This window comes from Amblyomma americanum, chromosome 10, assembly GCF_052857255.1.
Source record: "Amblyomma americanum isolate KBUSLIRL-KWMA chromosome 10, ASM5285725v1, whole genome shotgun sequence".
NCBI classification, from domain to species: Eukaryota; Metazoa; Arthropoda; class Arachnida; order Ixodida; family Ixodidae; genus Amblyomma; species Amblyomma americanum.
The window spans coordinates 31,392,788-31,417,702 of NC_135506.1; the positions used below are offsets into that span (position 1 = coordinate 31,392,788).

The 24,915-nt window shown below is 47.9% G+C and overlaps 1 protein-coding gene, 1 long non-coding RNA gene and 1 other non-coding gene across 3 annotated transcripts; 2 read left to right on the top strand and 1 right to left on the bottom strand.

Moving 5' to 3' along the window:
- The first annotated feature begins 9,101 nt into the window (after positions 1-9,101).
- On the top strand, positions 9,102-9,941 carry LOC144108134 (uncharacterized). The gene has a single exon (XM_077641412.1). The coding sequence runs from the start codon at positions 9,276-9,278 to the stop codon at positions 9,939-9,941; it is 666 nt and encodes a 221-aa protein (XP_077497538.1). The 5' UTR covers positions 9,102-9,275.
- An 11,983-nt stretch (positions 9,942-21,924) lies between these two features.
- TRNAS-GCU (transfer RNA serine (anticodon GCU)) lies at positions 21,925-21,996 on the bottom strand. The gene has a single exon. It is a non-coding gene; the product is annotated as a tRNA-Ser (tRNA).
- A 781-nt stretch (positions 21,997-22,777) lies between these two features.
- On the top strand, positions 22,778-24,653 carry LOC144106550 (uncharacterized). The gene is made up of 2 exons (XR_013309045.1): positions 22,778-23,242; positions 23,625-24,653. It is a non-coding gene; the product is annotated as an uncharacterized LOC144106550 (long non-coding RNA).
- The last annotated feature ends 262 nt before the right edge of the window (positions 24,654-24,915 follow it).

Here is a 24,915-nt window from a genome sequence, read left to right on the forward strand (position 1 = left end):
ATTTCAATTAGACAACTCTTGAAGAAAGTTTGAAGGCAGTAGTGTGCTTCATTCACTTTTGTCCGCACCAGTAAAATAACGCCATTTCTGCGTAATACCGTTGAAAACACCGTGAGAAAATAAACGACTGTCAGTTGGATCTGATTGTAAAGCTGATTGGAGTTGGATGTGATTGTAAAGTGTAAGCTGGTGTCTAATACCCCTGTCACACGGGCACCGCGAAGGCCTTCGAGAATCAGGTCCTTATATCCAAAGGCGTAAGGTGTGCAGCTACACGGCACAAATGTTGCGCCTTTGCTGCAAAGGGCTTTGGAGGCGAAGGCGCCCGTCAGAGACATTTGGAGCCCAAAGGCGCGGCCTTCGAGAGCCTGCGATCGCAGTGCCACCCAACGTCAAAAAGGTAAAGGCAATAAAAAAAATAGATACAGCTAACAATGTTTGACAACATTTTTTTTTTAAGACGAAAGGTGTGTCTGGCTTTGTTTTCTGTACGGGTGTTTATATTTTATGCCCAGATTTCAAGACAGTGAAAGTGTTGCAGCAGCACCGAGTGCCCCTGGTGGCCAAGGCAATAAAAAAAAAACCTGCTGCTGCTGATGAGAGTAGCTGTTGCAGTTCTTTCAAGGAAGCAATTAGAACGAAAAAATTGTCTGAGCTCAACGAATGAACGTAATTCCCCACTTTAATTCTAAAACACTCACTTCAGCCGCCTCAAGCACAGCAGCGGGTGCTAAGCCTGAACGACTGTTTCACCTTTGGGCTGCACCGTGTAGCAGCGTCGCTGCTCCTTTAAGCTTTCGCTCCTTTGGTGAAAAGAGGTGCCTTTGCTGGAAAAGCCTTAGAGGAATGTTGTGTGACAGGAGTATAATACCTTGTGACAAGGGATTATACCCCTGTCACACGGCATTCCTCTAAGTTAATTTTCACCAGCTCCAGTTTGACTTTGGGCCCACGACTTCATTGGGCCCCTAAAGACTGAAAATACACGACAGAAAATGATATGTTTACGAAGCAGTAAAGCAGCAGGAAAAAATAAGGGCAAAAGCAGCAGAAGTTAAATTGAGAATGTCGCCAGCAGGCCTCGACAGTTGGATCTGCCTGCGTCCATTGCGGTTGTTCTTTCGATTGATGCTTCTTTGCTTGGACGAAGCAACAGAAGTGTGCGCTATACTATGCAAATTTTCCTTCTAGAAACGCAGCGAATCATATTCTGTGACTTTAATTTTATTTTTGTTTTACATGGTACACGGTGTTCACTTGCGGTTTAGCGGCGCTTCCAACACTGTCCCATATGTATGAGGCGTTGGCATATGCAAGGGAAAAAAATTGCTTTTATGAAGCTCAAAGAGTGCTTAATTTAAATCCTGCTAGATTTATCGAGCTTTTTTGAAGCACCGTCACGTGTCCGGTAAGCTTTATGCAAGACTGCGAGACAGGTTTCGGACGCGCTCCAGCTGACGGTTTCTTTTCACGGACCTCATTCGTGCTTGCTGTAACAGGGCCGTCAACATCCGAGCTTTCTGTTTGTTTGTGCAGCCGAAAAACGGTCGTTCGAACTTTCAGTGTAGAAAGCTTAGTTCGTATATAGAAAGGTTATAACTAAGCTGAGAAAATTGGTTTTTGAAAATTGGTTTTTGAGGAAAGGAAATGGCGCAGTATCTGTCTCACATATCAGCGGACACCTGAACTGCCCCGTAAAGGAAGGGATAAAAGAGGGAGTGAAAGAAGAAAGAGGTGCCGTAGTGGGCAGGGCTCCGGAATAATTTCGACCACCTGGGGATCTTTAACGTGCACTGACATCGCGCAGCACACGGGCGCCTTAGCGTTTCGCCTCCATCGAAACGCGGCCGCCGCGGTCGGGTTGGAACCCGGGTACTCCGGCTCAGTAGACGAGCGCCTTAACCACTGAGCCACCGCAAGCTGAGCCACTTCCAATTATGGGATGGCATCCTCCGTGGGTCGGTGTACAGCAACCAGTTCACGCGTGGACATTTGCAAAGCGTGATCTAGAACTTGTGTCGTCGCTGGACGTCTTCCGGCACACGAGCCTGAATTATTTTACGGTGCGTGGAAGTCCAAACCAAGTCTGTTCGTCGCATACTCTTCAAGAGGAAACAGCGGAACATGTGGGAATTGAAGCACACGGCAACGCCGAATCTATAAGCGGAAAAAAAAATGGTGTGATAAAATATTTCTGGTCGAAAAGTGAATGACGAGACACCCTGCTTATCCGGGGGATTTGTACAGCGCAGACTCAGCGTGGGAGCGACAGAGCCAGAGGCGACCGATGGCTGCTATACGTGTACTCACAGAGGCGACGCGGCCAACGGGCTTCCGGTGGGTATAACCTAACGCGCTCGCCTTCTCACGAAATGCAGACGCGCGCGATACACGATACAACGCGTTCTGCGCATTAGATGAGCAACCTGTCGTCACGTGATCTGCGCATGACCAGCCGTCGTGTCCTCGAAGCGCGTTCACTGCCACGCTGTCGCCGCCGATCCCGCACCGGCGTCTTCGGGGTAACGGAGGAGAAAGGAGACGAAAGCTCGGATCCCGGCATTGGTGGGAAACAGAGGCAATAACAACAACTGAACGAAGAAAAGATGGAGGTCGGAATTCGTCGTGGTCGGGAACCGAAGGTCAGCAGCAACGCCAGGAAACAGAGGCAATCGATCGAAGGAAAGATGGAAGCCGGAGCTCGTCGTGGTCGTGAACCGAAGGTCAATGGTCCAGGCGGCGACAGGGAATCCGTTGACAACCGCAGGCCTGCTGAGAAGACTTTGAGAACCGGAGGTTTGGTGCACCAGCAGAAGTTCGGGCACCCGAAGGTTAGTTCACGTGGTATGTCGACGGGCAGTTTGGGCAACAGTGTCCGGTCTTTCTTCGGCTATGCTGATGGCCCGGACATCCTTCTGGGCCAGGAGACCGCCGAAAACGTTGACATTGATGGACCTTACTATGACTTCATTAATGGCTCGGACATCGCTAACGGTGACATGACCGGCGAGAATGTTAACTTTGACGGATCTTACTGCGAAAGGCCTAACTTTGGTATCTACTAGCCTCCTCCAACAAGATCGCGGTCGGAGACATGAAGGACCTCCTCGAAGACGCCATCCGTACACAGTACAAGTAGAGGAGGGGGCGGCCGGTATCTGTTCTCCACAGCACGGTATGGAAGTGAGCAGAACACGGTGAAAACCGCGAAGAGTCTGAAGAAGGACAAGATGAGGAGGCGAAGTCCGTTTACGCCTTGAACTGCGCCGCGCCCTGGAGAGACTTACTTGACAGGCTGCTCTGAAGTCATATAATGAACGACATACTCGATGTCCCCGAGACTCCGCTCTTCAACTACGCCGTGCGACAGGAACACAAGCCGGAGCTCGCCACCTTTTCTCATTCCGGACACGCTGTGGCCATTTTACGTGATGGCTGCGTCCGAGGAAAGTTTTCGCCCGCCGATGAGTTTGTGGAGGCAGTCGAGGATACCGGCTGCCGAAGGTGTAGTGACCAGAACACCCGCTAAGTCTACATGCAGCCATATAAAAGAAGTCTTCAATAAAGCACAGCTATCAGTGTAGTATTGTTGTTGCTTGTTTTTATGGCGACAGTGTACCTGCGTGCATAATTTAAATATAGGTACACACTGGACTCTAGTTGAAAGTCCCTCAGGAGGATAATGGCGCATGCCCACGGCAGGAGATTGCGTCAGTATTGTGGTGCTCTTTTCCCTTGGGGTAAATCGTCCTTTTTCCAATGGTTTCTTCATCAAGCATGTAAGTACGTGCCAAGTAACTTCGCTCTGAACACTTCTGCAGGCAGTGAAAGAAGAAAGGAAGAATGAGGTGCCGTAGTGGAGGTCTCCGGAATAACTTCGACCACTGAGGGATGTTCAATGTGCACTGACATCGCACAGCACAGGGGCGACTTTTACGTTTCGCCTCCATCGAAACGCGGTGGCCGCGGCCGGATTCGAACCCGGGTACTCGGGCTCAGTAGACTAACGCCTTAACCACTGTGGCACAACGGCGGGTAGAGCACACGGGCGCCTTTTGCATTTCGCCTCCTTTGAAACGCGGCCGCCGTGGCCGGGATCGACCTCGCGGGACTCGCGGCGGGTCGTTCATTTTCCCCTTGTCTGCTTTCTTCAGTGTAATGTACGGCGCGATGTACGCAATTCAGCTGATAGTGAATGCCTGAATTAGCTTCTGGGTGTCTTCCTATTCTCCTGTCGTTGATTCTGCCTATCATTCTTGATACGTGTTCTGTCGTGTCCGCTAGGCGCCCTATTACCTCTTGGCTATCGTTGTTTACGATAGTCATCCCAACGTTTTCGCCAGTGGAACTTGCCGAATTCTGGTTCCATTAAACCCCACCTCGATAATGTTGCCTTCTGCCTGTTTCCTGAATATTGCGAGTTTTGATTTGTTCCAGACACATGTCAGCCCGCATTCTGCATACGCCTGCACCGCGTTTGCAGCTTCCTGCAGTTGCTGTTGTATTTCTCCTTTGTGGCCGCTTTTGGTCCATAGTGTAATGTCATCGGCGTTGAGGACATACTTGATGCCCTTTGCGGTGTGGAGTTTCTGTTGCAGCGCCAGCATGGCTATGTGAAATATCATTGTGGATTGTACTGCACCTTGTAAGAGTTTTCCTGTCACCCGTGTTTATGGGTTCTGCTTTTGTCTTGCTCACGCTGAGATTGACTTTGTGTTAGGCCAAGAAGTCTTTAATACCTTCTGTTCGTCCTTTCCAGTTCGTGCTCTTTTTCCTGCCTATTATACTCTTGTGCCTGACATTGTATAATGCGCCATTAAGATCTAACGCTAGTATAGCTTTGGTTTGGTTGGCTCTCGGCATATCTAGTGTTTTGCTCTTTTGGCTGTAGGAGGATGTCATGAGTGATAGGTTTTCCCATGTGCTTGTGTAGCCTTTTGTGGATTATTTCCTCAAAGAGTTTCCACAAGCATGATGTGAGCGAGATCGCTCTTAGGTTCGCTGTGTTGATTTCTTTCCCCGGCTTGGTATAAAGTGTAACCCTGCCGTCTGTGTATACCTCTGCCGTCAGATACAGGGGCAGAGCGCCTGTAGTTGTGCCACTACGCCAATACTTGAACGGCAGATCGGCCGTCTGGCACGTTGCTCGCTGCGCGATTGCTCCACTGTGTCGACATAGCAGCTGGCGCCATCTATGTAAGCCTCCTCTAACCATATGTACTCTCGGAAGTAGTCGTAATCAAAAAATGTGTTTTTGCTGCAACTGTTTAAGGTTAAGAATATGCAGTTATTAAAGAAATATGCCAAAATGACGAATGTTACCTGTGCACTCTGTTTTAAGAGGAAACTATCAGCTGCAACCGTTGCGTAGAAGAAAAGGGCGCGTTGCGGATTTCCAAGCTTGGCAGCATTGTCAAGAAAAGTTCTCTCGGAGCAAAAAATTGCTGCGCGTGTTAAAGGCCTGTAGATCCTCTACCGGTACCTAGCTTGCAAAAAGGAACAGTACAATTCACGTTGGTGGGACCAGGCCTCGTTTATTTTCACTTGCTAAAAAGGCTTAAGTATGTGCCAGAGGTCTTCGGCCAGTAATACCTGGTCGTCATTCAGTCAAAGGCACCACCGAGGTTATTCAGACCATACGCCCAAGTGATGAATATCCAGCCTGAACAGAAAGATGTCGCAATAGGAAGTTCTTGGTTAGTGCAACTGAATGAATACAACGTTGGCCTTGCCTAGACGAAGAAGACAAAGAAAATTGCCGATGTGTCATGCTTACTAAGGAGAAGAAGAAGAAATCGCACCACAGTTCCCTGTGTTGGTATGAGCTTCAGCGAGCAGAACATGGGACAGGGTCACAACAACAAAGAGAGCCTGGACGGTGAAAACAGCCAGGCACGTGAACAGCAAGGTCGCCGAGCACAAGGAGAGATCGACAGGGATTCCTATGATGAGGTTGGGCCTACCAGACAGTCGTCCAAACCAGGACCCTGCACGTGTTCGCTGACCGCGAGCTGTCCGGGTGAAGGTACAACAGTCCGCGAGTGTGCCGCCTATAAGGGGCCTAGCTCCGCGCCCCCAAAGAAGATCCGGCTACAGGACTACATCCCTGAGTCGCTGGTGCTCGACTACAAAGCCAGGGACATGCGCAGCCTTAAGCTCACCGGCTTCCAACATCACGTCACGATCGAAGAGGTGAAGCTATGCTGCCAAGACGCCGTACGGATCTGCCACAGGTTTGGCCACGAATGCAGGCTACTGGGCTCCATTGCGGAGTTCGAGAGTGAGCAGAAAGCGGTTGAAACAGCGAAGGCCCTCAAGGAGGCTACGTTGAGGGGATACCCATTCCACGTTCTGCACTGCGGTGAACGCTGGAACTGTCCGAAACACTCTCCGAAAGTTTTAGAGGACACCCTGAACCTGCATGGTGTCCCAGAGGAGTTTTGCGTCAAGAAAGAACTGACCACCTTCTTTCCTACAGGATGTGTAGTCGATGTGTTACTGGATGGCGTCGTCCAAGTGAAGTTCCCCTCCGCGATTGACTTGATCAAGGCAGTGAAGGACCCCAGATGCTGGACCATCGGTGGTGAGAACATACAGTTCGCTTTGGCGGTCGCCAAGAAGAAGGACAAAGTGAGGAGGAAGCCCAACATGAGAAAGCATAATGAGAACAAAGAAAACATCTCAGAGAATCCCGGATGCTCAAAATCTAACAATTCTGGCTAGGCTCCCGGCAAGAAGAAACTCGCAAGTCAGGAGCCACGTTTACAAGATCCCATTTAAGAGATACTGTGAGGCTCATGGTGCCAGTTTAAGCGCCATAGTAGGTGGTGCTTCTGCAGCAGGCAGTTTTGTCTACATATCCGGAGACAAGGCAAAGGAGACCAGTTGCCGAAGGTGCAGTGACCAGAACAACGGCTTAGTCTACATGCAGCCATATAAAATAAGTGTTCAATAAAACACAGCTGTCAGTGCAGTATTGTTGTTGTTGTTTGTCTTTATTGCGACAGTGTACCTGCTGGCATAAAGTATTATTTATTACATAGGTGCACACTGGACTCTAGAAGAAAGTCCCTCAGTAGGATAATGGCGAATGCCCATGGCAAGGGATTGCGCCAGTATTGTGGTGCTCTTTTCCTTTGGGGTACTTCGTCCTTTTTCGAATGGTTTCTTCATCAAGCATTTAATTACGTGCCACCTAACTGCGCTCTGAACACTTCTGCAGGCAGTGAAAGAAGAAAGGAAGAAAGTGGTGCCGTAGTGGAGGTCTCCGGATTAATTTCTACTACCAGGGGGTATTTAACTTAAACTGACATCGCACAGCACACGGGCGATTTTTGCGCTTTGCCTCCATCGAAACGCGGTCGCCGCGGCCGGGTTCGACGCCGGTACTCGCGGTGGGTTGTTCATTTTTCCCTTGTCTGCTTTCTTCAGTGCAAAGTACGGCACTACGTACGCAATTCTGCTGATAGTGAATGCCTGCATTAGCTTCTGGGCGTCTTCCTATTCTCCTGTTGTTGATTCTGCCTATCATACTTGATGCGTGTTCTGTCGTGTCCGCTAGGCGCCCTATTACCTCTTGGCTATCGTTGTTTACGATAGTCATCCCAACGTTTTCGCCAGTGGAACTTGCCGAATTCTGGTTCCATTAAACCCCACCTCGATAATGTTGCCTTCTGTCTGTTTCCTGAATATTGCGAGTTTTGATTTGTTCGAGACACATGTTAGCCCGTATTGTGCATACGCCTGTACTGTGTTTGCAGCTTCCGGCAGTCGGTATTGTATTTCTCCTTCGCGTCCGCTGCTGGTACATTTTGTTATGTCACCGGCGTTGAGGACATACTTGATGCCCTTTGTGACATGGAGTGTGTTGCAGCGCCAGCATGGCGATGTCAAATAGCATTGTGGATATTACTGCACCTTGCAAGAGTTTTCCTGTCACTCGTGTTTATGGGTTCTGCTTTTGTCTTGCTCACCTTGAGGTTGACTTTGTGTTCGGCCAAGATGTCTTTATTACGTCCTGTACGCCCTTTCCCCTCAGTTCGTGCTCTGTGGCCTGTTTAGTACAGCCTTGTGCCTAACACTGCAAGATGCCCCTTTAAGATCTAACGCTAAAGTATAGCTTTGGTTTGGTTGCCTCTAGGCAAATTTAGTGGTTCCTTTTTTGGCTGTAGGAAGATGTCATGATTGATAGGTTTGTTCTGAAACCAAACATGGTTTCATGGCCTTTTCATGTGCTTGTGTAGCCGTTTGTGGATTCTTTCCTCAGAGGGTTTCCCCAAACATGATGTGAGCGAGGTCGCTCTTAGGTTCACTGCGTTGATTTCTTTTCCCGGATTGGTATGGAGTGTACCGCTGCCGTCTGGGTACCGCTTCGCCAACGTTGTAGCTAGCGCCATCTATGTAAGCGTCGTGTAACCAAATGTACTCTCAAAATTTGTTGTAATAAAAAAATGTGTGTTTGCGTCGATTGTTTTACGTTAACAATACGCACTTATGTCAGAAATATCCCTAAATTACGACTGTTACATGTGCACTGTGTTTTAAGAGGAAACTATCATCTGCGACCGTTGCGCAGAAGGAAACGGCGTGTTCCGGATCGACAGCTTTGGAAGAATTGCCAAGAAAAGTCCTCACGCTATAAAAAATTCATGCTCGTGTAGAAGGTCTGTACGTCCTCTGTGGCAACTTGTGTCCGCGTTTTGAAAACTGTAACAACGCCTATGTTTATTAACGGACACATTTAAAAAAAGAACAGTGCAATACATGGGGCTGGGTTTTGGCCTTGTTTATTTTTACATGCTAAAATTTGGAATGTTGAGTATTTGCCAGAGGTCCTCAGACAGTTTACCTGTCTGTCCATCACTGAAAGGAAGCACTGAAGTTCTTCAAACCATATGCCCAAGTGATGAATATCCAGTCTGAACAGAAAGATGTCACAATAGGAAACTCCTCGTTAGTGCAACTGAATGAAGACTACGTTGGCCTTGCCTAGACGAAGAAGACAAAGAAAATCGCACCACAGTTCCTTGTGTTGGTAGGAGCTTCAGCGAGCATAACATTGGACAGGGTCACAACAACAAAAAGAGCCTGCACGATGAAAACAACCGGGGGGACGTGAACAGCAAGGTCACCGGGCGCAAGGAGAGATTGACAAGGATTCCTGTGATGAGGTTGGGCCTACCAGACAGTCGTCCAAACCAGGACTCTGCACGCCTCCGCTGAGGACGAGCAGTCCGTCTGAAGGTACAACAGTCCGCGAGTGTGCCGCCTATAAGATGCGAAGCTCCGCACCCCCAAAGAGAATCCGACTACAGGACTTCATCCCGGAGTCGCTGGTGCTCGACTACAAAGCCAGGGACATGCGCAGCCTTAAGCTCACCGGCTTCCAACATCACGTCACGATCGAAGAGGTGAAGCTATGCTGCAAAGACGCCGTACGGATCTGCCACAGGTTTGGCCACGAATGCAGGCTACTGGGCTCCATTGCGGAGTTCGAGAGTGAGCAGAAAGCGGTTGAAACAGCGAAGGCCCTCAAGGAGGCTACCTTGAGGGGATACCCATTCCACGTTGTGCACTGCGGTGCACGCTGGAACTGTCCGAAACACTCTCCGAAAGTTTTAGAGGACACCCTTAACCTGCATGGTGTCCCAGAGGAGTTTTGCGTCAAGGACAAACTGGCCACCTTCTTTCCTACAGGATGTGTAGTCGATGTGTTACTGGATGGCATCGTCCAAGTGAAGTTCCCCTCCGCGATTGACTTGATCAAGTCAGTGAAGGACCCCAGGTGCTGGACCATCGATGGTGAGAACATACAGTTCGCTTTGGCGGTCGCCAAGAAGAAGGACAAAGCGAGAAGGAAGCCCAACCTGAGAAAGCATAATGAGAACAAGGAAAACATCTCAGAGAATCCCGGATGCTCGAGAAGTAACAATTCTGGCTAGGCGCCCGGCAAGAAGAAACTGCGAGTGAGAAGCAATGTTTGCAAGCTCCCACATAAGACGTAGTGTGAGGCTGATGGTGCCCGGTTAAGTGCCATAGTACGTAGTGCTTCAGAAGCAGGCAGTTTAGTCTGTATATCAGGGGACAAAGCACAGGAAAGGTGAGAGTTACAACAAATTTTCAAAGTGCACTGAATGCAAGGATCTCTACTTACCTCTCACCGTAATACAAGTTCGGCACGTATTGCGTAAGACCATGTTTAATGCGTGGTGCATGCACTGTTGGCTGTGCTTCTATTCAATGCATGAACGCCCGAGCGCAGGAACTCAAAAATTAAAAACAGCTGGGTCGTGTCCGGTAATCATCTGTATGGCTGCATCATTTTTTTTGAAGCTGCAGTACCTACATGCTCTAAGTCTTCAAGCTCCGTTTCACTTCCAAGGCGTTCACATTGCGGCATCCTTATTATCGCTTGATATATTGCCAAAGCGTTGCCGTAGGTTTTTCATAATGAGTCTAGTAAGCAGAATGTACAGGGCAGTTTCCTTTCATTACAACCTTTCCCTTAACCCGGTGCTTGGCTTATCTCTCTCGAATGAAATGCTTGCAAAAACTTTGGCTTTGAGCTCATCTTGACCAAAAAAAAAAAAAAGAACGCACCAAGACGGTCTTCAGCCGAGCTGCTCTTATGCAGTGAATAATGAAATCATATTGTAGAATAAGTTCTACAGTGCAAGCTTCAGCATCCAAGGATAAATACCGCTCGAGGTTCGGCACAAAGATCACAGCGACTCGGCGGCCACGATAGCAGCGACTGCAAGCGACAGTCGCTGAAGTTTGAGTTCTTGTCGCTCTTGGGCGTATGAATTTAAAAGTGACCGATTTTAGAGATTGAGGCGCCTCCTCCAACAACCCCGAACATTGTGCAAACGGTAACGCGTGGGTGCAATACTTCCAGAGAAATGTGGTTGCCTCTTGCGTATGAAGTGTTAAGGGCGCGTGGGGGCGGTTTCGAGACAAAATCATTAGCAAACTTTAAATAAACTTCATGACACTCGTCAGCTCGATATTTTTACACATTTAATTAATCTAATCATCGTGTAGTTTTAACGCCTGATTGAATATGATAGTTTCGAAGCAAGCTTCTGAGGCATTCCTCGTGTATCGGGGTGCTCACTTACGCTGAAGGCGCAAAGATCAGTAAAACAGTGTAGAGCATTGTGAATGTTTTTGGTTCATGGAAGTCTTCAGATGCAAAAATTGATGCAAATTGATGCAGAGCGGGGCACGCTAGCATTGCGACTCCTCCTCTGTTAGCGATCTGTATTGCCGGACTGAATTTGTGCATAGACTTGCCTTGTAAATTGTCTTCCTCCTTTCTGCGGGGGGTTTCAGCATCACCAGCGCAAGCGCCGCTACAAATTCACTGACACTAATAATAATTGTTTGTTTATTCGTACTGTCAACACAAGTAAGGGCCTTTACAGGAGTGGAAAAAAATACAACAAAGAAAAGATAAGCCTCGCTCCAAGTCAACAATGCAAAGCACAACGACAATGCAAACCAGTGGCAGTATCTATAAAAAATGGCATGCAGTGAACAAAGGCAAAAATACGCTCGTATTATGCGCATCAGAAACAGAATTTACACACTAGCACGCATTCATATCAGGGAAGATGAGAGCCTCTAAACCAGCAGTAAAAGCACTAAAAGATGAAGTATGGGAACGGGATCTGGTAGTTCGTTACATTCTTTAATCGCCCTTGGAAAAAAGCTGTATTTGAAAGTATCATTCCCTGTAACTGGTAGCTGTATGTATAAACTGTGCCTGTGTCTGGAGCGTTGATCTGGTGAAATTACACAGAATTCAGGTAAGTTCATTTTAACGTGGTTATGAATAATCAAATAAAATGTTAATCGGTCAAACTTTGTCCCTGGTTCTAAGAGGGGAACGTTTGCACGCGTGCATAGTTAAGTAGGAGAGTACACGCGCAGGTACTTATTAAATATGAATCTTGAAGCCAGTCGTTGAATCCTGTCCAATTTATGCCGGTTAGTTGCAGTTTGATTTGACAATTATTTATTTTCATGTTGTTCAATCAGTTCAAATCAGGGCCTTCTTGCACGAAACAAAAAAGGCAGTCTAGTTCCCTTTTCAATTTTATCCGCAATCTAGGTCTTCCGCTGGATTTAAGGAAAGAAGGTGCATAACTGACTCACTTGGTAAGTGGCACCTAAACTAGTCCGTGACTAAATCGTCAGATTATGGAACCGCAGCGGCGTTCCTTGTGAGAATGCTAGACTTAACAGTATTTTTAATGCGTTACCATTAGAAGCTCCACTGTAAAGAAAGTTTCAGGCGTCGTCTGGCAGAGCGTTGTGTACAGTCGTCCACAGACCTCTCTAAAGCGCTTGAACTCCGTGCCGTTCGTGCTCCGCAGCGCGCAGAGCCACGTCTGGCGGCAGCGGCTGGTTCGAGATAGCGCATATTTGGTACTCAGACGATACTGAAGGATGCACAATCTCGAACCAGGCGCTGGCGCTAGATGTCGCTGTGTGCGCTGCGGAGCGCAGACGGCACTGAGTTCGAGCGCTCCAGACAGGTCTGTGGCCGACTGTACATTTGTCACCTGCCACTACCTGTCGCGGTTGGCAGATGGCAAAGTGAGGAGAGAAGTATTATGCTCTCCACTTGTAGGGGGTGGACGTATAAGCCTGAAGCTGGCTGCTGCAAGAAGAACCCAGAAAAATCAGAAATGGCTACAAATGACTCTGCAAAGTGCACAGCAATTGTGCTCAGCAGTTTTCTCTGAAAGGTTGAGCGAAGAACACATAATGAGCAAGAAATACATGGCAAAATATACAAAAAAATATCAAGAAAAGATAAAAAGTTTAAAAGAAGCAACTAAAAAAAGGGAGAAAACATAATGCTGAAGCACTATCATCTCATAATGATAATTAATCGCCCCGGTAATTTTTTCCTAACCCATTTTGCTTTTTTTTTAGTCATTTGCACGAGCGTGCCTGTCGACCGCTGCGCAAATCACAGCTCAGCATTCGAGTAACACTGCACTTCGGAATAAAGCGACTTTTCTCGTTTCCACAGGCTTGCGTGTTACAGGGACCGATGGACATTACCTCTATATTTCTTCGCGTCCAGTGCAACTTGCAAAGAGACGTAAGTACAGACGTGCTTGAAGTACCCGTCGTGCCACGGAGCCGGTTGACGACAAGGCGTCGAGCCTAACGGAGTGAAGTGCTCGTGTATTATCTGCTGTTTGTGTAGCCGCACAATTTCTTATATGTTTTTTATATGACGCCCACTGTACATTGCATAGCACAATCAACTCCATCCGAGGCAAGATCTTGCTATTCACTCGAAACAAATTCGGTCTTTTTTTATCACGAAGAGCAGGAACAGGAAAAAGCAGAACACTCCACAGAAGTGCAATGATAGAGTTGCATTTGCGCGAAGATAGCTTTCTTCTCTCGCTGCGAGGAGGGCAACCCTCGACATTGACTTCACGCTCAACTCGGAACATCCTTCTCTCTCAACTGATTTTATTGCGATCAAGGCTGCACAGAGACGGTTATTAGAACCAGTCTTTTTGCATCCTATGCCATTTGTCACTTCGCTTCCAGACTTGCAACTTCAAGACCCTGGTTCCCTTTGGTGTCCGCTCCAAAGTGTGAGTTTGAAGAAAACACTGAAATACTGCCGTGAATAACATGCTAAAGAAGTTCCTTTGGTGTTAAGAAGACTTGCATTGCCGTCCCATATCACATCTGCTAATATCTATCGCGACGTCGGCTTCAGTCTAGTTATCTTTGCCGTTGCTGTTCGATCACTCGAACTTCCAAGAAGGGTTTGTGAACTGGAAGGCCATCCGAAGAGAGTCAGCAATCAACTGTCTTTTTCTCGGGACAAAGCATCAAATTCGTTGCTCCTTTGTCCTCTGGTAATCTCCAGCAAGACCCGGGAACTTGAACCAGCAGAAGATTATTACAGGGAAACAAAGACGATGCCCATTGTTAATAATCAACTCAATATGCCGCAGACACGACTCCTGTTCATGCACTTTCTCCTCTACGTAAACGATACAATGGTCTGTGATCGAAGAGCGCCTGCTGGACAGTCTTCCGTCCCCAACGAATGTTTGCTGCAGCCAGAGGCCGCCGGCTCTATGCCTGATGGCTTCAAGTGCCCGCACGAAACAGTCGTCGACTCCGATCCTAACAGAATACCGGCCACTTTACCAGCTGTGAAGTACAACTGCACGAGCAGTGTCTGCAGTTCCACTCGTAACTTCAAGTGCCGGGAACAGAGGACCATGTTTTTCGTGGATTATCGAAACGAAACCAGAGATGACTGGTTAGAACATCGAAGTGTTACAGTTATCACATCCCGCGTCTGCGTCAACGCCAACGGCATTATGACTATCGCAATCGCCAGTTAGGAGCTATGCCCTCCTTTCCACCTGCCCCTAAGACCACTCGGGCAAAGCTCGCGCAGACTTGAGGGGGCGATGAAGAAAGTGGGCTGCTCTTTGTGACGATCGTATCAGCGTCTGAAGGAGTGACAAACAAAACAGTAACAAGTAAGACATGATTCGTCAAGCCTGCAAGAAGCACAGCTATGGTACTGCGGTTGGCTTTGCGGGACGCTTATTACCGTGCTTGATGACATCTTCTCTACACATTTCTGTTTCTGTTTCAGGCAAATGTAGTCTTTGTTTATTTACCGGGGCTTCTCCTTTTTCTGCATTTCTAAATCTAGGTCCCTGCTCCCGATGTCTTTGCAAGAGCTCATAATATTTTGAATGCTAGAAAATTATATACCAGCTTGAATACAGTAGTTATTGTCTTGTGTTTCTTTGCACATAATAGCGTATAGTAGTAGGCAGCCTGTACAGAGGGCATTTAACGCTCATATGTTTTGTGCTAATTTAGAACTTGGCCTTCGCAGTCAAATAATTTCACTCATGACCTACAGTGATTAATCCGCCTTTAGGAAATGAAAATAAATCGTGTGGTTTATACAAATGCAGCTATAATCCCATGTGTTTACCCTTTTGTACGGTCTCGACGCAGTGCTCTTTTTTGCATCGATAGCGCAGTTAAAAGGAGTACCAATATAGCAGTCCACAGAACTGGCTCCTAAAACGTAGTGCTGTCCGATCAAAAGGCGTCGAAACTGGTTAGTCAATTCTTCACCACGGATCACTATTTTTTTTATAGCGGTCCCACAAAGGGCCCCATAATCTCCGCTGATCAACGCCACAAATTTAAAATAAAAGGAAGAAAAAATCGGCTATGCACCTTGATATCTGTGGCTGTTAGCTTCTCTCATCTCTAAAACACCAGGAACAAGACGGCAGGGTTGGCCAACTCTTACCCGCATTGCTGCGATAAAGCAGGTGTTGCACCGCGATAACGTCCTTCTGTTGCCAATGTAGCACGAAGATAAACTCACGGCATATAGAATTCCTCGCATAATGAAAGTAGAACGTCGCACTCGTCCCTCAAGTGTTTACGCTCCACCAAATGCAGGAGACAATGAAAAGGATCAGACCTTTGTTTTTTTTTCTCCGTTCTTTCTCATTGCGATAAGAAGCTTGTCTCGGAAGGCCTGTACTAAATTATAACTGCAAAACGCATAATGGAGGGTCTAAGACTACCCGGAAAACATACCGAGAGGAACGAGTTACAAAACATGCTTAGTGCTAAGTAGGTCTGAATTTGTTATATGCTTCACTTTGTCTCTTTCAAGGCTCAATCTTATATCCAGGCCTCGATGATTGATGTGTTGTATTTTGTTCTAGCTTATCTGCACTGGAGTCACTCTCCGCACACCATTCAGAGAAACTACCGCCTATTATAAAAATTGGAGGGCGCTTAAGCTTCGCCTTTAAGAGTGGAGCGCGACAGCGTGTCGCAGCACTGCCAGGGAGTCCACGGAACGCCATCGCCCGTTCAGCGCGACGCCTTGCCCGTTAGACAAATCGCTCTGCTACGTACGGTGAAACGGACGCGCGGAGCGGCAAACCACGTAGAAGCGCTGCCAGGCGCCTTGCCGAAACGCGCGGGACTCAAGATGCAGTCGTAGTTCGTCGGCACGTCGTTCTCAACAAACCCGATGCCACGAACGCCAGCATAGCTTCCGCGCCGAACGAACGGGCAGCAAGCCGCACGCTTCGTGGTGAACGCGCTTTGGATGTGCGCTGCGTTGTTCGCCGCTCACCGCGCGATTCCTGCGTGCCCGCACGGCCCCACTGCGCCCGAACGAGACGAGCGGGAGGCGCTGCCGTCGAGCGCTATCTGTTGGGGCAGCGGCGTACATTGCGAGGAGGAGGAGGAGTGCGAGGAGGAGGATTTTTCGCTCACGGCCAACGCCGCCGACGACACCGGCATTTCTACGACACGAGCTCCTTAACGCTATCGCGTTAAAAAAAATCATTAGACGAAGAAACCCTGAGCGAAATAAGTCGCTAGTCAGGGAAAAGGAAACTACCCTATGGAGACTTCAGTCTAACTGGTTGTAAAATGTTAACGTCGTGAACAAAATCCACCGATTGCAATGCAGATATAATTGCCCATACCGCGTGAGAGGAGCTGCTGGCCAGCTGTCGCCTAGAGGATCAGCGGAGGACGATTGCAAGGACCAGTGCGCCCACAGCCTGCAAGAGAATGCTGGACGAAGTGTTGCACCCGTTACGAGCAACTCCTTACTCTATGCCGACCATAAAAGTTCTTTCCTCCTCCTCCTCTTCCTCAAGACGACTTTGACGCCAGCTGCACCGAATGGACTTTCCCACCAGTTTTGTTTGCATGTAGGCGGTGGTAAACAGAGTGCCACATTTTCAGCTAGCGCAGAAATTTTCTTCTTTATGTTTTTTTATAAGTGCTTTCTACAGAAATAGCTTGAAGCCACACTCCTTGGAACACTTGTCGAAACTTTAAACTAAAACGCAGCGCCCGGCGCTAGAGGGTAAAGTGCAGGCTCCACAGGCGAAGTACAGAGTACTAATTCTCCTACTGTTTAGCATAAGACAGTTGAGAACTATGCTAAATATTCAGGAAAAAGAATAAGTTCAGTTGTTCCTAATTTAAGTGCACTTTGAAACAATGATTTCACTGAGACAATTGAGAGAATGAACCCATTTAGGGAGTTGTTGGCCTTCGATGGCTACTCATATTCGTATATATTACACAGTTCTTTCCAAAAAGACCCAATAGTGATGCTCGAGCTTACTCAATATAAATCTGAAGTAGGCTTTACAGCACAAGATGGATTTAAGCTGTTTGACGGCCTACCCATCACTGGTCCATCAACGCAACGGCTGCATGGTCCACGACCTTTTTTTCAGGCATTTAACCCCAGAAAAGCCCAACACCAGTCTGGGAGAAATCTTGTACCCATTAGAAAACCGGTGGGTATGCGATGGCACTGGAGATCGAGCCCAGCACATTCTTAACGAGAGGCGGGGGCTCTACCACAATGCCACAGCTTGGGTGTTTCCATTTCCTAAGCATTACATCAAGATAAGCCGAGCACCAGACCAGGGGAAAGCTTTTACCCATTGTATCACCGGTGGGTACCCGGATGCACTGGGGATCAAACCCCGCACTTCCCCCATACGAGGCGGATGTTCAAAGCACTAGGCCACCACTATAGGCCACAGTGGTTAATAGGGATTATATACTGGCGTACTGCAGTGGCTTCGAACTGTGGGGGTATCTTTACATGACGAAAACTTCGGAAATGGTTAACGGTACGCGGGTCTGGAACCTGCCGTTTGTGACGTTCTACTGCCATTCCAAAACTCGTCTACGAGAGTGACGCAAGTCGAGAAGGTTCGTTAAAAAACCGCCATTAAAAAAAAGTAGCGCTCAAGAGATTTTCTTATTGTCGTCACTATCACATTGCGTTGAATAGCAACTTTGATCCTGTTTCTGCAAAATGCCTTGTGAAATTGATCGAAACCTTGCTTTCAGCTTTTAGTCAACGAAAGCAGGAACAAGACGACACAAAACCCTAAGAATGCGTTGGGTTGCTGCAATAAAAGGATTGCGCGATGGCAGCGTCTTCTTCTGGCCGACAGGTTGGAAAGGCGAACCCACTACCTCAAGTACTCATGGAAGGTGCAGCGCAGGGCAATGCCTTCTCCTCCCTGTTGTTTTGATTGCGAGTAAGATAACAAGGCAGTCAAGAGCATGAGCTCTTACTGTATGCTTCAGTAGTATTTTATACGAAGCTAGGTGTTCCAGGAGCCTCGCGCCAGCTGTCGTCCACGCCGAACGCAGGAAGTAGATGACGACACAAAAGCACTGCCGTGAGAAACAAGTTACAGACTTTTGCTTGGTTTGAAGGAGAGCTGCATTCCTCCTCGCAATTTCATCGCCCACCTTCGACAAGGCTTTGCGTCGTGTCCAGCTCTAGGCTCCATTCATTATCTCCGAACCTTGTCGATTATTTGTGGGTGCTCACGACTGCGGTGTGAAGATGGAGACAGAAAAGCAACCCTTAACAACGGGTACACGAAAGAACGGCGCACGTCAAAACAGCATGCGTAAGAACAGCGCACAAAAAACAGCTCAGAGGCAAAACAGCACCGAGAAAAAAACGACATACCGACAAAACAGGACACGTAAAAAAACAGCACAGGGGAAAACCAGCATGCGTCAAAACCGCACGCCGCACAAAACGGCACAGCGACAGAACGGCGCAGCGGCAAAACATCACAGCGAAAACACATCACGACGACAGAGGAGCGGAGGGAAAAAAACAGCACAACGACAAAACAGCACATCGGAGTGCGGTGCGGCGATGCTGGAGGTGTGAACTATCATAGCCATAACAACAGGTCACGGACACTGATCTAGTGAGGAGAAGAGCTGAGTGTGTAATACTACTAACCCATGCTCCTCGTCTGCAAGGCGTTGCAACCTTTGTTCGGGTTAGCGGCGTCGCATTTGTCTCTATTTCGGTGGTGGTGGAACATCGAAGACAAAGACACCACTGGAGGAAGGAAGCAATGGGCACTTGTTTGGGCTGAAGTATAGTAAAATTGATCATCAGTTTTACCTCTTCTTAGGCAAAAGTAGTGTATAATACCTCCATCACACGGGCATTTCGAAGGCCCTCGAACCGACTTAAAGGCGACCGAGCGCTGCTACACGGACAGTTTCAATGGCCATCGAGTCAATAGTCTATCGAATGAACGGAGCAGCGCGTTACTCCATCGAGACTTCGAGAGCCTTCGAGCGCCGCCCAAGGTTTGTAGAGCTGCTTCGATCGGCGCCAAGCGCACTTTCCTACGCGATATATTCACGGTACCAAAAACATGAACAAATATTATTCGGCTAAACTTTAACGCAAGCAGTCTGTACAATAATTTTAAAATTGTATCAGTCGGGTTTTAAGCGCATTAATTTTTACGTTGCGGTCTTTCGTTGCTTGCGTACGCACCGTTGAGAACATGGCGGAGCCCTGACCACCCGCTTCACAGCGATAACAACTTTGTCGCTATTCCCTTAAAGCAATATCGTGTTCTTAACTAATGTATTCGCCTTCGATTTGCACATTCTTACCCTCGCATTAAGTTCCAAGAGACAAAGAGCTTTTGTTTTTTTAGATATAAAGGCGATTTTCTAGGAGTTCAGCCTGACGAAGCAGCGCTTCGACGCAGTTTTGCTTGGCTTAGACTCTTCTAGTATTATAGAGGTTACAGCAGTGTCTGCATCGGTCGGCAGATGGCGCTAGGAACAACGCGCGGCATCAGTCGCGTGCGCGCAACTAAAAGGATCTTTAAACGACGTGCGCGTACACGTGTGTTTCAGCATTTAGTATATATTTATAAAATATTTCTGTTATCTGTACAAAATCCAAAGTAGTGATTGTGGCGCCACACAAGCTTAGCGTAAGACACGAGAACGATTTCAGTGGCCATTGAGATTTGCCGTGTAGAAGCGACACAACTCCTCCGAGTTCGATGGCGATTGAGAATTTCGAAGGCACACGACTCGATGGCCATTGAAACTTGCCGTGTGACAGGGGTATAAGAGACGCATCGAGAGCAATGGCAACTTGATCAGGCACTTCATCATGCTGCACACTCAAATACTGTCCTGAAATCTTCTTTTGTTAGATGCATAGCGAGTAGGAGTGTCATTATAAAACAGCTTCTGGAGCGTTTCCCAGATAGGGGCCACCAACGCTGTTTATCAGGAAGTTCCAATAGATGTATTAGAGATAAGCCCTCTTTTTCGTTTTTTGCACTTAGCATGCCATGATTTCGCGAATGCAGAATTCATAGGACATAATCATAATTAATAACAATAATATTTGGGATTTGGGGAAAGGAAATGGCGCAGTATCTGTCTCATATATCGTTGGACACGTGAACTGCACCGTAAGGGAAGGGATGAAGGAAGGAGTGAAAGAAGAAAGGAAGAATAGGTGCCGTAGTGGAGGGCTCCGGAATAATTTCGACCACCTGGGGATCTTTAACGTGCACTGACATCGCACTGCACACGGGCGCCTTAGCGTTCTGCCTCCATAAAAACGCGGCCGCCGCGGTCGGGTTCGAACCCGGGTACTTCGGATCAGTAGTCGAGCGCCCTAACCACTGAGCCACCGCGGCGGGGCAATGATGATCATGATTATGATGAGCTTTTGTGGCGCAAGGGCATGTGCGGCCAAAGAGTGCCATGGCACAAGGGGCTTTCATCTGCTCAAGGTGGTGTCAAAGACCCATTGAGCATTTCACCCCAAATAAGCCGAGCACCAGACCAGGGGAAAGCTTGTACCCATAGTATCACCGGTGCGTACCAGGCAGCAGTGGGGATCTAACTCCACACCTTCCAAATGCAACCCGGATGCTCAAACCGCTAGGCCACCAGTGCCGTGCTTGGAAAGGGCGTGCTGAACGCAAGCGTGAAAGTAATTTCGAGTATGACCCGCAAGCTAGATAGCTGGTCGTCTAAGCAAGACAGACAAGCTGCTTCAAAATAAGTGCTTTCGGTCTACGGTCACTTCATACACAGGTTCAAACAATTTTCTCCCTCCCCCCCCCCCCTCTCTCTCTCTGCGAGTATTTTCTCCTAAACATGTCATGCGTGGTGCGTTGGATAGCAGCAGAAACTGCGCACCGCATGACGTTTTGCTCCCGTCTAATGGATGCATTGTTTAAGCATGTACTTGAACGTGCCACGAACACGACGACAAAGCCGAACACTGCACTTTATTCCTCTGATAGCGCGCTGCTTGGAAAAAAGATAGCGCTCGCGTTCTGTAGCCAGAATAGCATGAAGGCAAACTCTGGACGTCACATGGTCATCGGACGTTACACTCCTCTGTTTTGGAGTACGATAAGGAGGCAGCCAAAAGGGAGGTTTCGTTTTGCCTTTGCTGAAATAGTCGTTCGGGAACGATACGAGCTTTCTAGCAAGCGAAAGCATGAGTGAAATGTGTAGTCTTAGTGATGTACATTCATGGACAAAAGTTGCGGTGTTAGTATTCGCATATCTTTTGCATTGCAAAACTTTTATTTCAAACAGACAGGCCTCAACGACGCCCAGAAGGTCCTGGCTTCTGGCGGCGTCTTCGGCCGGTTGGGCGACATTTGTCTGAATCTGCGGATCAGAGCTGAGTAGGAGAGCCTGTCATTGGTCAAGCGACTTTATTTTCTTTCCCCCCAGGAGGGCAAGAGGGCATTTCCAAATAATATGGTTGAGATCCGTTTTGTCGTGACATAACTTGCACTCATTTGAATGTTGACCCGGATAATAAAGACTACACATAACCGGGCTCGGGAATGTATGATTGGTTTGGGTTATGGGGGTTTAACGTCCCAAAGCGACTCAGGCTATGAGAGACGCCGTAGTGAAGGGCTCCGGAAATGTCGACCACCTGGGGTTCTTTAACGTGCACTGACATCGCACAGTACACAGGCCTCTAGAATTTCGCCTCCATCGAAATTCGACCGCCGCGGCCGGGATCGAACCCGGGTCTTTCGGGCCAGCAGCCGAGCGCCATAACCACTCAGCCACCGCGGCGGCTCAGGGAATGTATGAGTCGGCGCCAAGAGGTGGCCTGACTCTTTGATAATGATTTATCAGTGGGGGGGGGGTACTTCCTTTTATTGAGCCTGTAATGTTGTGCGATCTCTCTGTAACACACAAGGCGATTCCTGCCTGTGAAGCCCTCGGTATGCCCACTGGCTCGGAAAGCAAGACCTCGAGCAAGTTCGTGAGCTGCTTCATTCCCAGCTAGGGATGCGTGTGCACAATTCGCAGAAAAAAAATTATTTCTGCGTTGCCTCGCTGAACAGGCGGCTAGTATTCGATCCAGTGGATGGAGAACCCCTGTCTCCTAATGCAGCTAAGGTTTTTGTTGACTTACTTTCCCAGACCGAAAAATATTTTTACCGGGACCCGAATCGCACAAAATTTTGTCCGCAACTGTATGATTCATGTAGATCGCATTTGGATAGCTCCGTATAGAAATTGCAACCTAGCCGTTTAATGACCCTTGGTGACTGTTCGTGGATATCTTCTTGCAGCTTTCAGGACAGCAGACAAGAAAATAGATGAAGAAAAAACCAGACACCCCGCCGCCCTACTGCGATAAAGGAGAGGTTGGAGAACAATGGAGCTCTCTTGTTTTGAGCCAACATGGTAGCCATGCAAACTCACGAGGACTCCAAATATTATTCCAGTTTCAAGCAGGCAGACACGTCGTCTTCCCTCCATCGCTCTGATTGCGAACGTGGTAAGGGGTACGGAAGCTGCGTATGGCTGCAACAGCCTGAAGGATAACTTATAGGGTACAGTCGATAACTGTAGAAGCGTAGCAGACGGGGCGAGTTGGTGTTCCATGGTAACACCGTGTTTAACAAGCGCCATGTTTGTCTCCTCCTCTTTCTGGTCCTGTTGTCTAGCGCTGTTTGAAATTGTACAGTCGATAACGCTGTGTGCTCTAGCCTTTTCCATGTCCTTATTCTGTGTTTGTGGCAGCAATGCTACGATAAAAAAAGCAGACAAAAGCGCGAGTCCCTTTCTTAGGTCAGTGCTTACTCCGCAACCAGCCAGACCAGCTGCTTCAGGAGCCTGGTGTTCGTTGGCTTTCGGGAGCAAAGGACAAACCTGGAACACAACGCGACAAGACCACTCTGACGAACAGGCTGTAAAAGTCCCTGTGACGTGTTGACAGTTATTCCAGCCATTCGTGGTCTTCGACGCTCACAACAACGAGTGGGCGAGAAGTCGCTGACGTTGCGGACCCGTCTCAGCAAACAAAAAGGTACGCAGACTTGCGCCGTGTAAAGTGCAAAGGAGAGCGACCTTGTATACCTGTGCTCTTTACTAACAAGACAGACAAGAGCAGGATCAGTTACGTATTTTTAGGCCTAACGAACTCGCAGTCTTCTGTTACTTGCTGTTCATCAGGAAGGGACAAGTCGAAGAACAGACACTGAGAACACTGCAAGGACGCTGTCGGTTCCTAAAGGTGAGGAAGAGCCAAGTGCCTGAACAGGTCTACAGCTGCTAATTGACCAAAGACCTCAACCTCAGTTCTGCCGCATAGTACAGGAACAGCGCCGAGACAACGGCTCTTCAGAGCCTGTGGTACGACATGCTGTTCAGACGACTCTTATTGGTATACCTTCTTCTCTGCGCCGCAGATACGCTGACCTTTGCCAGAGGAGCACCCGCTAAGAAATCTTCTGCGCAGCGCGACTGTCGGCCGCAACAAAATGCCGATGTCATGGGGCTGCGGTCGACCTGCCCCTATATAAGGAGTTCTAACGTCATCCGCAGAAGATTTCCGCCAGTGATACTGAGAGTGCAGTGCCTGTGTACGGAAAGCGTCTGCGGTCCCACCGGGGACTTCAGGTGCAAAGAAGAGAGGAGCACATTTGACGTATGGTATTGCAACCGAAGTGACTGGTCCGTTCGTTTAGACAAACTTACGGTCACCACTGCATGCGTGTGCGCTAGTGACAGAGCAGTTAACGGAGACTGGAGACAACGTCCGAACGAAAATACAACGGCAAGACCCACTCGTAAATACCCACCAGTGGAATTTGTGGTTTCCTGTAGAGAGAAAACGAGTCAACATTACACCGGCCCTGTGGGTTAGTCACTATGGGTAGAAAAGCTAGAGGTTGAGGCACCGTGGAATAAGCCTTGACGATGCGGCTGGTTTTGGATAGGATGTTCGTATTCAATAATGTGTGTGGAGCTCTCTTTATCTGTTGCACTGAAATGTAGTGTTTTATTGTTTCTTGCTTTGTCATCTATTTCGTTCTCGTATTTGTATCAGATGCTTTCTCCAGTTTGAAGAAGTTTGTCTTTTGATATGTCAGGAATTAATTACCACTCACCCCAAGTTTACTCACAGCGGTTTAGAAGCGTTTAACTTTTTCTCGCTAGGTAGTAGTTCGGCAAATATGGTTACACGTAGCCTTAGTTGGGTACTACGAACGGAGGCCACAACGCGTGCGTAAATGCCGATGTTACAAGCTGAGTAACGGTATTTTTACACAAGGAGTGATATAATGTTGCGTGTAGTGTTTTCCTTTTCTTGGCTTCGCGCAAAATGTGTGTAACTGATGACTCTAACATTTTCTTTGCACTGTGTTAATTGTTTCCCTTTTAAGTTGTGTTGGTAAATGGAAGCGTGACAAATAAAAGGCTAATGTTATAACCTGTGTGATACTTATGCGTCGCCTGTTTGATTGGGGATAGAATACAAGACACGACACTAAAACTCGAACACATGCTTTCTTTCTCGCAGATTACTGCCACACACGAGACAAGTCTGGTTGTGACTGCGAATTTTCACTTTTGAATCTTCAGGATGTCCGTGTAAATTACAAGAGGTTAACGGTCAAGTTGTAGATTACAGATTGGACTGTATATTTGCGTAATGTTGCCGATAATTGCGGCACTATAACGGCATATAGGTAATTA

Coding starts and splice junctions, on each gene's coding strand:
- LOC144108134 (XM_077641412.1), top strand. CDS start 9,276: ATGCGAAGCTCCGCACCCCCAAAGAGAATCCGACTACAGGACTTCATC.